This window comes from Pseudophryne corroboree, chromosome 4, assembly GCF_028390025.1.
Source record: "Pseudophryne corroboree isolate aPseCor3 chromosome 4, aPseCor3.hap2, whole genome shotgun sequence".
In the NCBI taxonomy this organism is placed as follows: Eukaryota; Metazoa; Chordata; class Amphibia; order Anura; family Myobatrachidae; genus Pseudophryne; species Pseudophryne corroboree.
The window spans coordinates 408730359-408753464 of NC_086447.1; the positions used below are offsets into that span (position 1 = coordinate 408730359).

The 23106-nt window shown below is 41.0% G+C and overlaps 1 protein-coding gene across 7 annotated transcripts in view; it reads left to right on the plus strand.

Moving 5' to 3' along the window:
* The window catches only part of COL19A1 (collagen type XIX alpha 1 chain), a 1277374-nt gene that overhangs the window by 1008099 nt on the left and 246169 nt on the right, over window positions 1-23106 (plus strand). For all 7 annotated transcript variants that reach the window (XM_063916766.1, XM_063916758.1, XM_063916759.1 and 4 more), the window contains 2 exons: window positions 5255-5308; window positions 5864-5908. In XM_063916766.1, the coding sequence (XP_063772836.1) occupies window positions 5255-5308; window positions 5864-5908 (99 nt within the window). The remainder of the gene's footprint in view (window positions 1-5254; window positions 5309-5863; window positions 5909-23106) is intronic.

Below are 23106 nucleotides of genomic sequence, written 5' to 3' on the forward strand. Positions count from 1 at the left end.
TATTCCTTAAATAATTTTTCTCCATAAGATATAATTATCTTTGTTGCTTAAGTAAATAATTCTAGCCTTCATAATTAATAAGTACATTTTGCCTTCCTTCTCTTGTGCTCTGATTGTCTTGAAAGATTTCCAAATACATCTACAGGGATTTTGCACTTTGTAAACCATTTTATACTTTTCGCCCTTTTATAACTCCGCACATTGGGCCCGATTCAGGTTGGGTCGCAGTACGCAACCGCAAAAACATGCTAAAAGGATGCGGGCACATGGGCAGGGCCCATCCTGTGCATGGCCCTGCATCCTTTTAGTTTTTGCGGTTGCGTACTGCAGAAAATGTGAACGCCTCTGCCTGTCAATTTGGGAGGGGGACGGCAACACTCTATTAATGGAGCGTTGCGGGGGCATGGCTTAGAAATGGGGGCTTGGTGGCATGAATGAGGGCATGGCGGGGGTGTGATTGGGTCGGCTGCGTGATGTCACATTGCAGCTGCAGCAATGAAAAAGATGACGACAGGCCTCCTGCGGGCTGGCAGGAGGATTTCTTAATTTTAGCGATCACATTGAAATTGCGGTGCTACAGCAATTTCAGCATGGTCGGGGCGGCTGTTAGCATGCTGGGCATCTTTGTCCTGTGATGGGCAGCCCCCAGCATGTGATCCAAAGAATTGCAAATTCTGCTACTTTCTTGAAAAAGCCACCCGTAGAGTGGTAATACATGTTGAATTGATTGCCTGTTCTCCTGGGAGAGATTGGAACTCCACATTGCACTTTTTTGGCTTATTATCAGCATACCGGCTAACATCACCATTTGGCACTGAGCATCCGACAGTTAAGATCTAGCACACTGTCTCTGCTTTTAACTACCCAGTGACAGAGTGATGCCGGCTGCACCTGACACAGCAGCATTACCCGGCACACAGGATCCTTCATCAGTCAGCTATTTCCTCCGGTGATCAGCCGGAGTCGAGGGGTGCCCACTGCACCTGGATGCGCTGCAGCGAATAGATCCACGGCTACACACTGCCTGCTTTCTGGTGGCCGGACGGTTCTGTGAGAACGGGGACCATGCTCACAGGCTTTACAGCAAGGTACATCTGAATTCCCCAGTAAGCCTTATAGCATCAGTGACCATCTTCACATACCCGCAAGGGACAGTGTGATCTGGGGTTATCTCTGCCGGGACCGTGCTAAGTCTCAAGTTACCACACCCCCCCGTACAATGTAACAGGTACGGAGTCTCTATTTACACACAGGATATTACTGTGGATTCATCATAAGTAAGGAGCCAAGTATCCTAATGATCCGTACATGTGAGTCTATTAAGAATGATTAAAAGGACTATATAATCTCCCATTGTCCTGTATTTGACATTTACAATTATTGGACTGTGTGATACAAGAGGCATCGGAATGGGTGGGGCAAGGGGTCAGACCCCCCACCCAAACATTAGAGGCGCCGTCCAATGTACACAGGAGGAGCGATGTGCGGTCAGTTTAAAGACCGCACATCACAACCTCCGTGCAGCGCAGGGACCAGGCAACGGCGCTCCCCAACCCAACCCCCAGCAGTTCCAAACTGCCGCGCATTTCAGGTGTTTTGGGGGAGTGACCTAATGCAGAAGAGTGCCCGCCTCCATGAGAGACCCGTGGCTGTGCTGCTGTGTAATCAGGACAGGTACAATAGTGTCTCTATCACTCCTTCTCTCTCCCTGTTCCACTCGCTCTCCTCTCTCTCCCTAACACTCTCTCTCCCCCCCCAACCTTCTCTTCCTCTTTCTCTCTCCCCCCCCAACCTTCTCTTCCTCTTTCTCTCTCCCTAACACTCTTTCCTCTCTTTCTCTCCCTAACACTCTCTCCTCTCTCTCTCTTCCTAACATTCTTGCTCCTCTCTCTCTCTCTCTCCCTAACACTCTCCTATCTCTCTCCCTAACACTCTTTCTCCTTTCTTTCTCTCACTAACACTCACTCTCCTCTCTCCCTAACACTCTCACTCCTCTCTCCCTCCCTAACACACACTCCCTCTCCTCTCTCCCTAACACACAGTCTCTCTCCCTAAGACTCACTCTCCTCTCTCCCTAACACTCTGTCTATCCCTAATACTCTCTCCTCTCTCTCTCTCTCTCTCTCTCTCTCTCTCTCTCTCTCTCTCTCCCTTATACTCTCTCCTCTCTCTCTCCCTAACACTCTCCCCCCCTCTCTCTCTCCCTAACACTCTCCCCTCTCTCTTTCCCTAACACTCTCTCTCCTCTCTCTCTCTCTCTCTCTCTCCCTAACACTCTCGCTCCTCTCTAACACTCTAGCTTCTCTCTTTCTCTCCCTAACACTCTATCCTGTCTCTTTTTTCTCTTTCTCTCCATAACATTCTCTCTCCTCTTGCTCCTCTCTCTCCTTGACAGTGTTTCTCTCTCTACCTGACACTGCCCCCTTCTCTCCCTCACTCTCCCTGACACTCTCTTCCTCTTTATTTTCCTGATAGTCTCCCTCTCTCTTCCCACCTCCTCCCCACCATGGTGCCATCTCCATTTTGTCCCAGTAGTACCACCATCTCCTCCCTGGTGGCTCCGCCCCCAGGGGGCACCAAATGAGGATCTATCTTGGCCCCCAGCCCATAAATGTTCTGACGCCCTGTGTGATACTATAGTAACATTAGACATCGCAATTAATGTTACAAGAAATGCTCTGTGCTATTATTGTGTACAATAGCTGTGACTAATTAGCTCCCGGGAGTATTATTTGTATTTTTATACTTGATTTTTATATTAATTAAACAAGTATTTTATTGTCATGTGGATTGTGCCTTCCTGAAGGCCAGGTGTAGCACTTTTTTAAAGACATTTCTTAAACTGTATTTTTATTATTTTGAAAGAAACCTTTGATTTAATTCAGAGACAGTCTGAGGAGACTTTTGACTCCAGAAAACAAGGATTAAATGAGAAAGGTTAAAAAGTTCTGAAAAGTAAATGCCTTCCTTCAGTACAAGTAAAATCTTCAAGTTGTTTTTTTTTCCTATTTACTCCATTAATGGAATAACATTGCAATCCGCTTTGTGTTGTGCAACAACATATACCATTCTAAATGAAATAGGTTAACAAAGGGAAAATGCATTAGAGAAAGAAATGCTTCTTAAAATGTTTTTGATATATTTATCTCATTTAAAATTTACTAATTTAACCATAGTTCTGAGGTCATAGTTCATGTCAAGAGTCTAATCATTCTCCTCATTTTCTATTTTTGAGCTATGATATGTGCACAGGATACAGTAAGAAAACATTCATGAAAAGATGTAGGGAGAGATTTATCAAAGCTTGGAGAGAGATAAAGTACTAACCAATCGGGTTCTAACCGTGATTTTACAGACCATGCTTGCAAAATGACAGGAATAGTTGGAGCTTATTGGTATTTTATCTCTCTCCAATTTGTCTCTCTCCAAGCTTTGTAAAATCTCCTCAATTATTTTTAGCACTATATACATGATGCTAAAGATATTTTGCTATTTTATTTATTAATTTTTTTTAAAATATTATTTGCTCAAAAATTCAAATTCACTTACACATTCCGCCCAACCTTCTACCTGGAGGGACAGGGACTTCTGCCAAAATTAGGAGGTTTGGTGTCATGTCTAGGAAGTGTTTTCTCATGGGAAATGCTGTGCCCATGAGCTACACCCCTTTTCTTTTGTCACTGTGTTGGCACAATGCTACAGGAGCTGAATGGACATAGACCCACTCTCCTGTGAATAAATGCACACAGTATCTATTCACCACTACTTCTCTGACAAAAAAATTGTCAGAGAAGGAAGGGAAGGTTAGAACAGGGCCTACTGTCATTCTAGATCCTTTCCATGTCCTAGAAGTCTCGAGTTAGAGCTATAGAATAGAGAAAGTGTCCTGAAGGCATGCAGGTTCTATATGCAATTATAATTTAAACAATTCTTTATTATAGTGTCTATGAAACTTGTCTTTAAGGATGCATTATGTAAGGTAAAATGTAAAAAAGATATTAAAGGTCCATTGCCACTTATTCACTGGTTTTGGATATATGAAGTGATTTATATTATCATTATAAAGCATTTCAATTACAATTTCTGATTAGCTTCCCTTTGATATGACATGGGTAAATTATGCTCTCTGAACAGAATATTATTTTATCCACAAAGCATTTTGTTTCCCTTAGATATGACATACTTAAGCTATTCCCCATGTATTGAACACAACTGTACACAATGACTAGTTTTTGTTATAGCCAAAACAAGAGCCAGGAGAAGATCAACTTAAAAGTAAGAAAGATAAGGCAGTGTATTAGGACAACTTTTTAGGACAGTTTATTACAAATTAATAGTTGTCTGAATGTAGAAAAGATATTTGGCATGTACCAAACCTCCCAACATTCTTGTACAGGAAATCTGGTCCCTGCAAACACCATAGCCTAGCGAGAACAGATGGTGGCCTTGTGGCACCACCTCCGTTTCCATCAATATTATGCAAAGCAGCGCTGAACCTTAATCCTTCACAACTTTCTTTCCACACAGTGGCCCGCAGTGAAATAGCGGGACAGTCCATAATATGAGGAACTTAAGTTGAGCAACTGTTTTCCAGATATACAAAGTTCTTTCAGCTGATTAGAATTTCAGAGCATTAGTTAGTTAATACAAAAACAAATGGAAACACTATACATGTACAGTATCTTATGTTGTCTTTTATTATAGAGTATGGAGGAAACTGTACTTAGTTATAGTAAAATACTGTCTATGAACATTTCTAAAAAAAACTAAACTTTTCAGATCATTGCTAGATAGTGAGTTCAAAGTGCAATGACTGTCAATAAAACATTGTCATGGATGCAAGATGTTAGTATATCCCTTACTTATAAAGAGCTTTTATGAAAACTTTTGTACTATTCAGAAAGTTGGCTGTACACAGGCTGCATTTTTGCAAATATTTATGCAAAATAAAAAGATAATGATATGCAGATTTCAGTTGAAGCAGTAAAATGAATGTCTCACTGTATCAACGTACACCAGGTAGGGTCTTTACATTTGATCTGCCAAGGTGAAAAAGCAACCACTAGCAGCATTGTATCATCTCAGTTTGTGTGCTTATCAGTAGAATGCAGCTGTTTTATCAGTCAGAGGAGAAGATGCTTCTTGGGAGACTTAATTGGGTTTGGCTGACCTCGAAAAAGCAACTTTTCAAAGCAAATGTGTTGCTGATGGCTTTTATTGTTGTTTAAAAATCAAATATTCTTAATTTTTACAGGGCCAATTTGGGAGACCTGGACATCCAGGACCTGGGGGGCCTAAAGGAGATAAGGTATGGACCAATTTCCTATTTATAGACATACAATGTATTTTGAAAAACAGCATTAAGCAGATATTAATTAAATTGATTTCATCATGCTTCTGTTTATTAAGTACTAAAGCCTCTTTGATACAATTGACAGCTCACTACGATCACGCCAGGGAAAATGTATTGGTATTTGTTTAAAAATATTTTGCACATTACTGACAAAATTAAGATAATTCTGATTTTGTGGTTTATAGTTGTAAATATTTAGCGCATTACTTATATACTGTATGTCCTAATTTGTTCCCATGTAAAATGGTTATAACATACTGTACTGTATAGCATACTTCAATGCAAACTGGAGCCATAAACAACATGTTGCTAGATTTTTTTCCCCACTTTTGTATTTGGGTATTTTTGCTTTATATGATATATTAGCTCATCCTGATGAGTGTGTGACAAGACATACTAAAGAGCTTGTGCACTTAACAGTTAAGCATAATATTTTTACAGTCTATTTTAATATTTAACAAAAATAGGTGCATAAATAAACTAAATGTTATAGTGTTTCATATCTTACAGGGCAATGAAGGTCCTCCTGGAAGACCCGGGCCTCCAGGACCCCCGGTAAGTACATTAAATTAGTGTTTTTAGTATAGGAGGATAAACTTCTAAATTGGAAGCTGATCATGTACAACACAAAATATAGTGTACTCTTCTTGGCAATGCTGTTCAGATAAACTATAAACTACTGTGCGTGAAGGAGAACACGTTCTTGCAAAGAGATGTTAAAGGTGCAAATACTAATTTACTCAGTGATAGTCTTTACCATTCACAACAGTATACACTAGCTATTAATAAGAATGGCTCCACCAATACTTAATAATGTTACATACAGTACACTGGGACACAGCCCAGGGTGTAAAAGTTACATAGCAAAAAAAAATAAAGCCCCAATTTCACATTAATGAATAGCTTGCTGTGAATTACAGTACAGAGCTTAATAATACACATGAAATAACTGTAGTGTGTATACGTCCCTAAGCATGTCCACCATGCTCTATTTCAGTCCTCTACAGTCTGTCACCATGGCCAGAGAGAGGCAGGGCTGTATTAACCCATTTCCGGGCTCCTAGGCTTCAGCCGAGTCAGCCTTATGGATAATACGGCCCTTGAGAGAGGGCCTTCTCTAACTAAGCAGGCAGAGAGAAAGCTTATCTGGGTTGCTGTACAGGAATGCACTGTGTGAATGAGTTAAGTCATGCAGAGTTCATTGATGTTACAGTAACTACAATGGTTTCAGAATCACATCCCATCAGGACACTATCCTTAACATGTGGATTGGATCTTGAGCTGTCCAGTATTTTGCCTCCATGGTTCACATCTGAAAATTAAAATATTAGGTTTAGTCCAGCATTCCTTTAAACACTGGCAGCAGGTCAAATGCTAGTCTTCTAGGCACTAGGCAAAGCTTCACTCTACCACCCTTGATTTCCACAGTGAGTTTGCTGCTGCCGTGCACCCCTTCTCTCCCTGCATGCCAACATAAAACAAATAGGTCAGAATTCAATTTATTCCCCCCCCCCCCTTCCCGCCAACAATTGCACACGCCGGCAGCCATTCAATTGTTTTTGCTGACAGGCACAATATCATAATTTCAGCTCACTACACCCAGGGCTGGCGAGTTGAAATGCATGAAAAGTGACCCATTTGGGAGCCCAAATGGGACTTTTCACTATCAAGCCTATGACTTTAGTTGGGGTTTGCTGCTCTATGCGGCTAAACCCAACTGATATGGGTGTAATCAGTGCAATAAGGGGGATCAACTGAATATCGCCCTGCAATTTCCTATCACTTTAGATGGGAGATCAAGCACGAGAGAACTATTGAATTCCGCCCATAGCATGTCCGGCACATCCCTTATTAAGACCCTGTGCATGTCTATGGATAATAATAAACTTAGCACAAAGTGACTGCCTGACAGCAAAATTACAGATAATGATGCACCCTTCCATCAATGATCAAAGAATGCTGGACAGGTACTGAACCTTTGGAAGCAGAATATATGGTCTTGGTCATCTGTATAACCAAATATCGACATAGGAATATATGGTTCAAATACCAAATAAATCTCATCTGTCAATGTATGGAAACCTTCCCATATTAAAGTAGGTCAAAGTGTGGAAGTCTTCATGAAAATAGGTGTATACAGTACTCCCACAAGGCCACATTTGAATGTCTGATTAAACTACCTGGTGTATCTCACCTGTCAGTGTACGGACACCTTCTTGTATTAAAGTATCAAATATTTATTTGAAATACAGGTTTGAGATAGAATATATTAGTAAAGTTGTGCAATGAAACATATCCCCCTCAGTGTTGGTACTTACAAGGTCGCTTTTAGGAGTCTGCAGTATAAAATCCAATAGGATCGTTTCAAGTCTGGTGTTCACAATTGTAGTCCTCCGTATCATCTCGTTAAATATGGAAGTAAAAACAAGAGAGGTGCAATAATGCATTATCCATGAGGAATAGCTTATGTAATCAATCATTTATGTACCTGGGAGACTCGGGGGATAATTATGACAGCAAAGTGGCTGATTTTGAATTTAACAGCAGAAGTCAGATTTACTACCTTATGTTTATGCAAGATTCTGGTTAGCTAATACAAGTGTCCATGCATCTGCAAGCCGAAAGCTGTGCCACCAATTGATTTTATGCCAACTTCTGCAGGCATCATCATTATTACTATTGGCAATTGTACCAACTCCATGCTAGGTGCAAGAGATCCATCAGAAACAGGCTGCCCTTCCCTGTAAATATGACCCAGGATCACATGGAGCTTTAGATGCAAGCCCATAACTCTACCATGACCCTCCCACAAGTCAGGGTGATTCTGTCGCTGTACAGTTCCTGTCCTGAGATACCCAATTTCATGAAAAGAAAGATCCAGCCAATTTGTGTCTGACCATAATATAGTAGGATGGGCCTACACCAGTGGTTCCCAAACTGGGTGCTGTGCCTTCCCTGGGGTGCCTCGACGCACTTGCAGGGGTGCCCTGTGTTGGTGGTCCAGGACCAAATCAAATCATTTATGGTCCATGCAAAAGGCAAAACCAGTGATAGTGGCTGGCAATCTTAAAATATGTGGACAAAATGAAGCGAATATTGTTCCTCACCACATAACTGAACCTAAGGATGACATATAAACACAATTTACTTAATTTTATATTTTTTTCTAAATTTCTCACTAAGAAACTCTTGAACTAGGAGTGCCATGAAAAAATATTCTTATACTATAGGGTGCCGTGATTCAAATAAGTTTGGGAACCACTGGCCTACACTCAAATTCATTAATTCACATCTGTGCTTGCATTGTATGCAAGAACTTACCATTTGCATTTGTGTACCGAGATAGCTTCATACGGGATGTAGTTATGATCCCAGCGGTTGGGATCCCGGCAGTCAGCATATCGACGCCAGGATCCCGGCCGCCAGAATGCCGGCAGGGGGCCCAGGACTATTCCAACTTGTGGGTGTCCACGACACCCATAGAGTGGGAATAGAACCTGTGGTGAGCGCAGCGAGGCTGCAAGGGGTTTCGTTGCACTCACCCCCCTGTCAGCATTCTTGAGGCTGGGATCCCAGTGTCGGTATGCTGACTGCTGTGATTCCGACCGCCGGCCACCCGTTCCTGACCACTTCATACAGTGCTATACTGTACATAGATGTACAGTACAAACACATAGAGACACTCAGGTACATACAGAACACTGCTATACCTATACATAGATTATGGCCTTTTATAGTGGAAAACATGCTGCAGTGTGTTTACTGTTGTACTATACATACTATATTACATAGATACACATTTACATATACTCATATACTGTACTTAGATATGCACACACTTACAGATACAGATACATAGGTATACATATATGGATATACACAGATACATATACAGGTATATATACACATATAGACAATCTTGTAAATACTGTAGGAACACTGTATATTCAGATACACATACAGTATACAGTACATAAGCACATACACAATAGTTGCATCACATGATGCTACATCTCATCCCAGCAGCTTTCTCCTCATCAGTGCCTTTTTCAAAGAAATAGAAGAGTGCCGGGAACTGGTGTTCATGGTGCACTTGCACTGGTTAGTCTGTGACAGCCAGACTGCAGAGACAGTCCTGGAAGTTGTGGTATGGCAGGTCACTGATAAAACCCACAGTCAGCACTAGAAGAAGCCACATCATGTAGAAGAATGATGGGGGCAGGCTGGCTATAGGGTTCACAGGGAGGATTTCCAGTGGGCCGAGGTATCATCAGGGCCACTTTCTATAAATTTTTCCAGGGCCACTTTTAGTTCCCAATACGCCCTTGAAGAAGGATGTCTCTTTCAGATCAGATGAAAAGAAGGTTGATGATCGATCATCCTTCAAATATGCATAGACTCAGCCGGGAGGAGAAGGTAGGCGGATCAGGAAGAGGAGGTAGGCAGTCCAGGGGAGGGGGAGGCAGAGCCAGGAGAAGGACACAGTCTGGTGGGGAAGATAAGGGAAGCATGTAGTGGATAAGAGCTAGGCTGGCAGGAGGAGGAGGATATGGAGCCAGCAGGAGCCAGCTAAAATCTTGCCTAGGGTACCAAATTGACCAGAGACAGCAGCACTTTCAGTATATTAATTAGGCCCATTGTCTGCTCTTATGATATGACATATTGCTAGCTAGTATACATTTTCCTTTAATTCACTTCTGTCAAATTCTGGAGCAGCTGTCTCTTACCAGGAAGACAAGCTTAAGTTAACAACCCTCGTGAAGGGTATATATGTACTGCTTGTAGGATTATTTATTTAAAACTGTTACCTCCTGCTAATGGATCCACTTTAAGTAGTATAATTTACAAACCAGATGCGTACATGTAAACGTCTTGTCTATTCCCATCACAAATTACTTTAAATGATCAAAAACCATAAAATGAATGTGTTTTTCCCAGCTTAAACAAACAAAAAAAAAGACAATTTATATATGAAAACATGATGGATGGGTTCTAATAATGCATTAAAATAATCAGATGTCAGTTTTATTTGTAATAAAAATGCATTTGAAATGAGAATAAATAGGTGATATTTTGTAATGGTCTTTCTTTTTATGATGGATGGCTGTGATCATACACGAAGAACTGGGGATGTTTATCACTGTTAACTATAACAAATTCAGGGAAAAAAAAGAAAAACAAAAATGATAATGATAGCAATGCCTTTCTTCTGAAGTTACAATTACTGTAACAGCTGTTGTTCCATAACTTACATATTGTTCATTCTGTGGTTAAATATGTATTTTGTTCATGCCTAATTATTCTCCACTTCATATGAGTCCTTCTGCTCTTTCTCTCTTCTCTCTTAATCTCACGTTCCACATGAAATTTATGCTGGGCATGTAGGAATCTGAGATGACAAACTGTCTCAGTGGATCTGAGGTGTGCCTAGGCTTTTAGCAGTTTTTGTAAAACAGTTTCTGAACTTTTACATTCTTTTGGAAGTACAGATCATGTTGTAGACTGAGGGCCAGACGTATTAAGCCTGGAGAAGTAATAAAGTGGAAGGTGATGCACCAGCTAGTCCGCTCCTAACTGACGTTTTTCAAACCCATTCTGTAACTTGACAGTTAGGAGCTGATTGGCTGGTGTGTTATACCTTTGTACTATATCACTTCTCCAGGCTTAATACATCTGCCCCATGTTCACTAGAATGATTGTACTTTACCCAAGCAAATTAAATCTACAATATCTTACAATAATGCTCAATGGCAAGGAACATACAGTACCTTATTTTTTTCCTTTTCTGAATTCAACTCTTAGATGTCGATCCAATTAGTTGGATATTGCGAAACTTTCTCGCGTTGAAAGCTCACACTGTGAATTGCACTTGCAATCCATTTACCAAACCTGCATAGCTTTTTCAGAGGAAACTCATAATTTTTTTTGTGTGCACCCCCCTTGAGGGTGTGAAAAGGTAGGGAAAATATATATTTTAATATAAAAATATTGGGATGTGTTCAGAACCCATTGGACACCACTTCTAATGATTAATTAGGCATTTGGAGGTTTTGATTTGGCTTAAATGAGTCTAATTATTGGGGTTTAAAAAAATAGCCATATGACTTCCGGGGGCGGAGCCAGCAAGCATGGCTGCTTTTTAACATAGCTCCCTTGAGCTACTGCACTATCTCCTGCAATCCTCGATTCTCAGCGCTCATTTCAGTGCCAAAACAACCCACTGTTGCTGAGGATACTGCAGGGAACAAATAGAGGTGAAGGCTGCAGGGAAAAAATAAGAAAAAAACGTTTGTTTTTGCCCCGGAGTCCGGCCATTGGTATAGATGGCTTATATGACCGCCAGCATGGAGTTGGCGCGAAATGGTGTCTGACGGGGAACTGGGACACTCTCAAGCCCGAGACCTGAAGACTGTCAAGCGGTAGCTGAGGACAACAACACCCTACAACCTCACTGGATTGAAGGGAACAGCTGAGCAGAGCGACTAGGTCGAGCGCGACAGTGAAGAGAGACTTCCCGACTGTCCAGGTGAGGGCGGGTGAACACGCGGCTCTAAGACCCGAGGACGCCGCAATAACGGAGCCTGCCTGCTGGCCGGAAAGAATCGGCGGATGAAGACCTGCCTGCGGGGGGTGGATGTGCGGCCCGCCTGGAGCGGGTGAATGAGCGCCTCCTCGACCTGACCTGGCCCGGATGGTGTGAAATCCGGAGGAGCCCTATCCACACTGCGGAGGCTTGGTGACGGCTTCTATCAGCAACATCCAGCGACAGGGTTGAACGGCACCTCGCGGACCGCTGAGAATAGAGAAGTGCTCGTTCCCCTTTTGATGATCGGCGGGAGGACGGCAAGTAGAAGGCAGCCTGGACTCGGCTAACCAGCCCTGCTATGACACAGTCCCGGATCTCCTCAACCCCAGCACACTGCCCGCAGTGACAAAGATCTCTCCCCACTGGACATTAATATTGTATGTATACCCCCTCTTTTCCTTTCCATTAACACCTCTTGCACAAACTCCCTAATACTTTGATCCGTTCCCCCCTAGTGTGTGTCCCCCACCTCCCCCCCCCTTAATCTCTCCCTGCCAAGTCCTTGTTCCCTCTTGATATCCCTTTTCTGCTGCTTTTTCTACGTCCACAGCGCCAGAGGGTTTGCCATCTCCTATTTAGCGCCCGGCTGGGAGCTACAAAGTGTATCACACTTGGCTGAAAGCACTGGCTGACCCTGACTCTGAGACGGTTCTGACCCTATCTCATATGCAGATATATGACTGCTATATGAGGAGACGAGGTAAATGGCACAAATCTAACTGAATTATCCCTGAGCTGTTTCTACTTGGTATTGGGGGAAAATTACCCTATAGCTCTCAGGGGGTCGTCTGGAGTTAAATCATACAAGGACTGCCTACTTAATTACCTTTCTTTTGGGACAAATTTGATTGTATCGTCAATATTTTGTTTTTTTCCTCTATTAATTCATCCCCCTATCTTTTAATATCTAAAAACCATATTGAAAATCAAAAGCTCTATATAGAGGGTTATACTGCCACCTTGTGGTTAAATTGTATATATTCTGTATTACCTCATATATTCTCATAACTACCTCAATTTTAACCCAGTGTCTAAACGGTTTATGAGCTACTGAGTTATAATTGATATTTTATTGATTTACCCGAGATTCTACGGGGAATTCGATGAGTAGTACGTAGATTCTCTTCTAATTTGTTCTATTGAGAGATCTCGTCCATTACTAATTTGGTTATGTAAGCGAAATGTAGATATTTATATGTGTTAATGTTTCGCTCTCAGGGTCTAACGTACACATTTCAGTAAGACTTATATTTGCTTTAGAGCGGTTATTATACCATCGCGGCTATTATTGGTCACATCTGCTTTGTTCTTAGTGCTGGTACACCGTGGTATGGACAAGTATTTGGCTAAAAACCAAAATCCATCCGCAGACATGCCTAGCTCCGCGGCTAAATCAGGCTACAAACGCCAAACCAATCAGAAAACAAATGCGTCTCAATCATCTTCGCCTCCTTCTCCATTATCAGGAGGAAGTGAGGACACACATCCTGTCCATATGGCAATTCCGTCACCAGCGGATAACGCCAAAGAAGTAATTAACATGTTAATGCCCCTCATTGATAAAAAATTTGAAGATTTGCATGCACGACTAGACACATCGCTAGCAAAGATAGAATCAAATACTGCTAGAATAGACACTTTAGAACAACGAACAAGCGATGCTGAAGACTCAGTTCATGCCTTACAACAAGAACTAGCGATTAAATCTCAAACTATACACACCATGGTCGAGAAACTAGATGACCTGGAAAACAGGAATAGAAGATGTAATTTACGTTTTATCGGCATTCCTGAGGAGGTTAGTGACACACAATTGCAGGATTACGTTGGTAAACTTATCCCGTCTGCTCTGGGTCTGCTAGAATCTGACCTGCCACTGCCGGTGGAAAGGGCGCATAGGTTAGGCGCAGTCCGCAGGGATAGGGGCAATCAATCTAGGCCCACTATTGCTAAATTCTTAGACTACAGAGACAAAGAAAAAGTACTGCAGGCTTACCGTGCTGCCCCAGAGCTGCGAGTGGGGGGCCACAAAATCCTGGTGTTCCAAGACTTTTCAGCCTTGGTATCACAAAAACGTAAGGCATTTTCGGAGGTCTGTAGGTTTTTGGTGGACAAAAAGATAAGATTCTCTTTACTCTATCCAGCCAAATTGAAAGTAACGGAAAATGGCCATACTCAGCTTTTCACTGACCCCCAACAGGCGAAGTCCCATTTCCTTAGACATGGCCATCCCTCGCCTGCCCGCTCTAATGCCAGTTCACGAGAATAAATAAATCACACTAAGATGGCCTCTAACTATAATATTTTATCGGAGGGGGGGCGCCTGGCCTAAACCCTCTCGTTAGCCCTACCCCTAAAATTGTCGCCCATTTCTATGCCACCGCTCCAATGAATAGGGGGGCTCTGGGGGGGTGGAGGGCCAGACGTACTTCCCCCATATAGTAGGTCTTACCCGAGTCTATATTATTTACCCAGACCCTGACTGAAGGTTAAGATTTTTCTTTTTTTTGATATTCTTTGTTCTTCTTTAAGGATGTTTAGTGGGTTTTTTATACCTGCATTACAATGTTTGATGTTTGTACTGTTTTTGTTTAAAAAACGGAGCATTCCCTCCATTACGGTCGGGAATCCTCAGTTTGTTGACATGGGTCAATTAGACGACCCACGTTTAGTTATAGTTCTAGAAAATGGAAATGCATTACTTCACCTGAATTTATTGAATGTGATAGCCTGTTCTGTCTCCTCAACAGTCTCCTGGGGTTGTGTAGCGGGGGGAGAGGGCCGTGACCTGGGCGTCAGACATTTTAGGACCCATGCTGTTCTACTCTTCGATGGGGGACAGTTGCTGCCAATTGGGAATGTTTGGGATACATCGGGGCACCTCCTTCAGCTCTTTACCACCAATGATGGCGGATAATAATAGATGCACATCTGCGGACCGGGAGACCGCCCACTGTTCTATAATATCTTGGAACGTGGACGGACTCAACACCCCGATTAAGAGAAAAAAAGTACTCATACACCTTCGTCGGAAAAAACCCTCTATCACCTTCCTCCAGGAAACTCACTGGAGGCTTGGTGACGAATCTACTTTACGAGCCCCATGGTTAGCGGAATGCATACAGGCTTCTCACTCCTCAAAATCCAGAGGAGTGGCAATCTTGTTCCATAAACACCTGAGATACAAGATTCTACACACACTAGCGGACCCAGAAGGCCGCTATTTGATTCTTGATGTGGAAATTGAGGGCAGAAAATTTACCTTAGTAAATTTATATGCACCCAATGTGGCAACAGGGGAATTTCTACGTCAACTTACGCAGATATTAGCCAGCAGAACCAATTACTCTTTAATAGTTGGAGGCGACTTTAACGCGGTTGATGACCACACACTAGACAAATCATCTTCTGTCGTCAGACCGACCTCCCCATGTTGGCAATTTATACAGGAAATGAAGGAACTATTAGAATTGAGCGACCCATGGCGTTTACTAAATCAAACGGACAGGTCTTACAGTCACCTATCTAGGGTACATGGTACTATGTCCCGGATAGATTACATATTGCTGGCCAATCATTTACTGGACCAGGTGAAAAGGGCGACATTGGACGATATCGTTATCTCGGACCATGCTATTGTACGATTAGAGTTATATGTAGACTCCCAGGGGGGCGTGGACCGCCTTTGGCGTTTCCCAGATCACCTTTCCAATTCAGAAGATTTTAAGAAATTTCTATTACATTCATGGCACAATTTTGTAGATGACAATATAGAACATTGGGATGACACGGTGCTCTTTTGGGAGGCGTCAAAGGCGGTGATACGTGGACACATAATAGGTTATGTGGCAAAATTGCGGAAAGACAGCTCAAGGCAATATCATACTTTACACGACGCTATGTCACATAGCTTCAACATTTATAAAGCCACTCCCACAGAGGAACATCTGGAGAGATATGTCAGGGATAAAAAATTACTTGATGCCTTCTTGACGGCTCAAGCTCAACAACGCTTAGACTACACCAAATTCCATTATTATAAATGGGGCAACAGAACTGGTAAACTTCTAGCTACTATGTCTAAATCGAGACGGCAACGCTCCTATATAACAGCGTTGAAAGACGACTCCCAGAACAAGACCTACACAACGACAGCTGACATTTTAACACATTTAAGTGATTATTACACTACCCTTTATAGCCCCATATCGCCACATGAGGAGTTACAGAGGGAATTCCTATCTATGGCGAACCTACCTCATCTAAGTGCCGACCAACGAGAGGCACTTGACGGGGACATCAGGGAAGAAGAAATACGGGAGGTCATTGCCTCTCTACAGCCACACAAATCGCCGGGACCCGATGGATTCACAGGGGCATACTATAAATTGTTACAAAGGGAACTAACACCGACACTGCTAGAATTATTTAATAACATCTACAGGGAGCACCCACGCTACTCTTCCTTTTCACAAGCATACACGACACTGATCCCCAAACCAGATAGGGATTTAATGTCTGCTGACTCATATAGACCCATTACTCTATTAAACTCTGATTTTAAGATTTTTACGAAAATAATGGCCAATAGGTTGCAATTGATTCTCCCTGACTTATTGACGGAACATCAATATGGTTTTGTCCGGGACCGCCAATCGGTTAAAGCCATCCGAACAGCCATAGCGGCCACAATTGCGTCCAGAAACTCACCCCTATCAGAACATATTCTCTTAAGCCTAGACACACACAAAGCGTTCGACACTGTGGCGTGGCATCATTTATTTAACGTGTTGGAGTGTAGGGGCTTCAGTGACCGATTTGTAAACCTCATAAAATATCTATATACTGCCCCGAAAACCTCGTTACTGGTTAATGGCAAACGAGGAAATCAAATAACCATGCAAAGGGGCACTAGGCAGGGCTGCCCATTGTCCCCTCTCCTTTTTAATCTGTCTATAGATCCCCTATTTCGAGTTCTCCAAGACTCGACAGTTTATAAGGGTATTCCCATTGGGAACATGGAGATAAAATTATCGGCTTTTGCGGATGATGTCTTATTATATATGGGGAACCCTAAGGAGTCCTTAAGGGATACATTGAGATTATTAGACGATTTCGGTAAAATATCGGGCTTTCAAGTTAACCTTAACAAATCAGTGGGTTTATGTTTAAAAACTGGAATAAAAAGTCCAGGATGGGGCCGCCAACTACCCATTAAATGGGCCCCCACATATATCACATACTTGGGAATCAAACTCCCTAAATACCCAGCGGATTTGTATCGGCTAAATGTTAAAGCGGCGATCGACAACATAGCAAAGGAGTTGGAGGCTTGGAAAAGCTTGCTGCTCTCATATTTAGGAAGAGCCAATTTAATTAAAATGTGCACATTCCCCAAACTACTGTACATCCTGCAATCTCTCCCTGTACTGCTTAGCAGATCTGACGTAGCATACATAACCACACTATTCCGACAATTCATATGGAAGGGTAAAAGACCGCGCATTGCAATGCACAAACTACAGCAACCTAAAGCTAACGGGGGCATTAATTTTCCAAACATCCAGAAATATAACCATGCTTCTTTATTGAGATTTTTAAAAGACTGGTTACATAATAGTAACACGTATGCTAATACACAGCTGGAGGCACAATTTGTGGGGTCCAGAAACCTAATATCTTTCCTTCACGGGGTGGAAGCGGAATTCGACCAGGAATTGAAAGATAACCCACTTCTATGGACGATATATAAATTATGGCATACTCTTAGACGCGCTAGGAATTTAGGTGGGCACAAGTCCTTGTTCCTGACGTTCCTGGGCAATCCGGAGTTCCAACATGGGGAGGCGGTCTCTCCATTCACACTGTTCAACAAAGAGTGCCTGGAAAACATACGTCACATAATTGATGAGGGTAGAAGGAAGCCATTGACATTTACAGAGGCGAGGGAAATTTACCCATTTATCTCTGATTTCCCATTAGCATTTTTTCAGATGCAACATTACGCTAGCTCAGTGATCAAGTCTCTTTCGGAGGCGGATTTTACCAATGATTTAGATACTATGCTATTGACTGTGCCTGACATGAAACGAGCTATGTCAATACATTATAGAAAACTTACTACTCTACTCGACCATTCTGCATCACAATATGGGATGCAGAAATGGACATCTGATTTCCCTAGGCTTACATGTGAAATAATTTTAAACAGCCTGATTCAATCATGCAAACTATTACCTTCGGCACAGTATCAGGAAATGTTCTATAATATCACCCATAGGACTTATTTCTCCCCTTATAAGCAATATTTGGCAGGCATGACTGATTCGGACAGGTGTCTCAAATGCCATACACCCGAGTCCGATCTCATGCACTGCTTTTGGACATGCCCGATTATCCGCCATTTCTGGCTGCAAGTACGGCAATATGCCATGGCAGAGCTGATTAATTTTATTCCCTTTACAGCGGAATGGGCAATTTTTGGAATTCTTCCGTCAGGACAGAGAGCCACAAAGGGATGCAAAAGGCTACTTCTGGCGATAAGTGCGGCTGCGAGAAAGGCCATTCTGCAGGCCTGGATCCTTAAAGATCCGCCTACCTTACCTCTGTTCAAAGGAAAGTTGCACCACCTATTTCAAATGCACTGGATAGAAACCACTATACAAAAAGATAAATTAGTGGGGCAATTCTTTGAGTCTTGGGAAAGCTATATCGCCACCCTCCCTAATGATTTTCAAATTAGAATAAAAAATTCATTGAAAGAGACAATATGGTATGAGACTAGATTGGCAGTTGGTGACCCTCCCATAGCAATAGCAAATTGACGGCAAGTGGCGTTGCATGGTCCCGGCCCCCTCATAACCCCATGGTATGGAGACTAGCAGGGAATTGTTCTTTTTTCCACGAATCTTTTTAATTTTATTCTTATTTTTATTCAGGGGTTCTATCGCTTATAACCTATTTACACTAAAGGATACTCAATTAAGTTATGATGTGTACATGCCTCTGTTCAACACTACTTGTGATAATACAATGAAGACCTGGTGTTAATATCTGCATGTATATATATCTTTATATCACTGAACCTAACATTTCTGTATTGTGAAGTGATGCATTGACAATAAAATGATTACGTTAAAAAAAAAAAAAAAAATAGCCATATATTACCTCAGAATCAACTATTTTCTTTTTGTATGCACCCCAAATTTAATGAAAGTATTAAGTTCAACAAAAATATTTTTTTAAAATAATTTTTACAGTCTTTTGGAAAAATAGAAATTGGCCTCTTAATACCTCAAAATTAACTTTCTTTCTACTTTTTTTTTAGCATTTTTGTTAAATTTATTTGTTATTAAAATTCTTTTGCTTTTTATAATTTTTTACTTAAAAAACATTGTGCAAATCAGTCATTTGACAACTTTAAGAACATCTAGCATATTCCCTATGTCCACTAAAAGCCTTCTCTAAGGTTCTGCTATCTCAGTTGTAACTTTTTTGGGGTCCAGAATGGTTTCCCCAATTTTTCCTTTCACTTCTCCAAGGACGCATATTGTACAGCGAATTGGCATTTCCAATTGAATCTCACATTTCTCAGGTGCGAGCATTCACAAAATGCATGTGAGTTTAATGATGTGAGTTTGCTTTTGCAAACTCACACCTACTTTGATCAGTCCCTCACAGTGTACCTGTCACCACAATATATCTTTTTCTAATATAGGCCAGTATCCAATTACCGGCAAAAACTCATTGGGTGTGAAAAACAGGCATTTTTTCCGATATTCCTCAGATGTTTTGCCCCAAAAAATGTTTTGGCTAATCCTATTAGGACCCCTGTGAAAAATACATTCACACGCAAAGACACACAGGTTCAGTGAAACCTGTGGTTTTCACGTCCCCGTCCCCGAAAAGCCGGTGCTTATTAGGGATTTTGTTTCACCTGCCTTAGGCAGGTGAAACAAAATCCCAAATAAGTCATGGCTCATCGTTTTTTTTCTAGGAAAATAGGATAGTCCCCAGCGATACAATTACCAGCAGTAAATGACCACGGGTAATTGGATACTGGCATAAATAGTATGTTAATTTAATCTTCACTTGTTGGTATCCGCTTAGTGTATTTGTTCTGCTATGTAAATGAGTGGAAGGAGACCTATAAGGAGGATTCTACTTGTACAAAGATATAAAAAAATATAAAAATAAAATAAAGTTGGTACCTTATGAACATGAACATAAGCCTGGGTACACACCTGAACCTGAATGGATCAGCTGGTCACCCTATAGGCTGACCGATATAACGATTTGTGAATACACTAATCCACCAAACTACATGCCTAGCCATAGGAACATGTAGTAACATAATTGTTAGCGGTTCCTGCGGTGGGCATATGGGTTATTAAGCAAGTCGGCCGTACACCGGCTTATGTACCAATATATCTGCAAGATATAGTTGCATCTGCCTTGTTGCACGTGTCTGTGAATGATGTCGGCTGTACAAACAGTGGGGCAGATGTATTAACCTGGAGAAGGCATAATGAAGTGATAAACCAGTGATAAGTGCAAGGTGATAAACGCACCAGACAGTCAGCTCCTAACTGTCAATTTGCATATTGCAGCTCATTGGCTCGTGTGTTTATCACCTTGCACTTATCACTAGTTTATCACTTCCTTATGCCTTCTACAGGTTATTACATCTGACCCAGTGTATGTTATACAAATTATATATCGCATAGTGTGTATTCCACCTAAGATGTTTTGTTCTAACAAAAACAGATAGATTGTTAAGTGCTTTAAAGATACCGGGTAGACTTATGTGGCAATGACAGAACCACAGCAATAGTTTACTGAAAGAAAAATAGAACTTCCATAATTTACTGTATTTTAAAAACTTTTATACATTTTATAGTTTTTGAGCCGCTCAATGATAGAAAATGTGGTACTTTTCTTGCTACATCCTCAAGGAAAAAGCTGTATAGAAGGCAGGTTGCCAATCCGTTTATAACTGCCAAAAGTCACCAATAACACAGCAAGAAATGCATAATGTAAAACTAGCAATTAAAAAAAAAGTGCAAAACTAATTTGTAAGAAATGAATTACACTGACAACCATTCTAAATAAGTAATGTTGGTTCTTCACTAATTTAATTTAGATTAATTTAGATTCATCTGATTTTCAGAGGTCTCTTGAAAATGGTGGATACCTTTCATATATTTTTAAAAGTTCTGCAGGGTTTAAATTAGATCTTTCTCAGCATTCTTGCAATTGAGAGTGTGGAGATCTTGTTATTTGTACATTAAGTATCCCCTACAACTATTTGAACCTTTTTTTCAGATCTAAATTAATTGATTATTGTTTGGACATGCACTTATGGGAGGTCTGATCTGTATTGTGAAAGCTACAGGTCTCCCATGGAATTTGTTATGTATCTGGAAGACAATGCCAATATTCTTGGAAGTTGTGCTTTCATTTTGCAAATATATATGTCACCAATATTTGTACTCTCATTGATCAGAATTCCAACGATCTTGTTGAATTATCCTGGATCCGAGATTTCTATGGTTTATATTCTGCATCAAATAATAGAGATATTGGTGTTATAATGAGTCAACGTTTAAATAAAGTGTTGTATTTGCTTAGTTGCTAAGTAGCTGAATAAAGAAGAACACATAACACACAGAACTTTTAAATGGACAGTGTCCTTATTATTCATATTATATCAGTTGGGCTTATTTAATTGAATAAACATAATTACTTGCAATTGTACTACTCAGAAATTATAACAATATAATATACAGTAAATTGTGCTATACATGCATCATTTACAGATTGCTGCCTTTTGGGAACTGTACTAAAAAGGATGCAACAATAGTATAAAGAAAAAAAATGCTGTTTATTTCTGTCTTTATTTCTTTTATTAAAACCGTTAGAAAAGACAATGCAGTCAGAAGAGTAATAATGTGCAGGTTCTGTACTGACTATTGATAAAAGTTGGAAAAATGAATTAAGTGTTCAAACCTGCCAGCCAACAAACTTAACCATGTTATGTGGCACATGGTATACTGACATATTCTTACAAACAATTTACTTTATAAATCCATCTTGTGGCTCACAGGGAATCCATCTTTGGTGTCAGGTTGTACAGAATATTCATTTTTATGCTTAAAGCACTGAACAGTTGGATGCATTTTTTATCCAAAGCCAATTTGCTCATGTATCTATAGAAGAGTAAATCAAAATCTGACTGGTTGCTCAGGATTGGCCGTGGCAGTTTTCCAGTGCCTAAAAGAGAAATTAACCATCCAGAGACTTACGTGACATGCATAACAGAAAGATGTCAGAAGAGAGAGAAATGCTAAATCTGCAAAAAGGTCTGCAGAAAGGCAATCAATCAAATCATGCTGGAGTGTTATATGTTTGGCTAGAAAATGGAATAATATGTTTTAAGCAAATGCCACATAAAGGTAAATTTAAAAAAATGCTGGAACTATTATGTGTGAACTTGGACTGGACCTGTCTAATAAAGATTTTAAAAAGTTGGTAAAAACAGGCCAACCTAATGATCTTTGATAGAATTATCTTACATTAGGCTTCTTTGCATAATTGGACACATACTATAAAGAAAGCTGCTAAGGGAACCTTAATAAACAACATTCTTCTGTCCTACACGCTGCATCACCGGGTTGGGTATGTGTTCTGTTCCCACTCTATGACAGTGGGAATAGACCCTGTTGGTTGGCATGCCGACCGGTAGGATTTTCAGATGCCGGGATCCCGGCGTCGGTATTGTGACCGGCGGTTACATATCCACATCCTGCATCACCAAATCTCATCTTAGCTTTTGTCCCATTACTGTATTTCTTTGTGAAATAGTTCTATGTATATCTTCAAAACAACAACCAAGAGGACATATAAGATATGATATATTTTGGATGTGGTATTTGGATAGCTATATTTAAAAGACTTATTGCACAATGGGCCTAATTCAGAGTTGATCGCAGCAGCAAATTTGTTAGCAGATGGGCAAAACCATGTGCACTTCAGGGGGCAGATATAACATGTGCAGAGAGAGTTAGATTTGGGTGGGGTGTGTTCAAACTGAAATCTAAATTGCCAGTATTTACCCTGCACAGAAACAATACAACCCACCCAAATCTAACTCTCTCTGCACATGTTA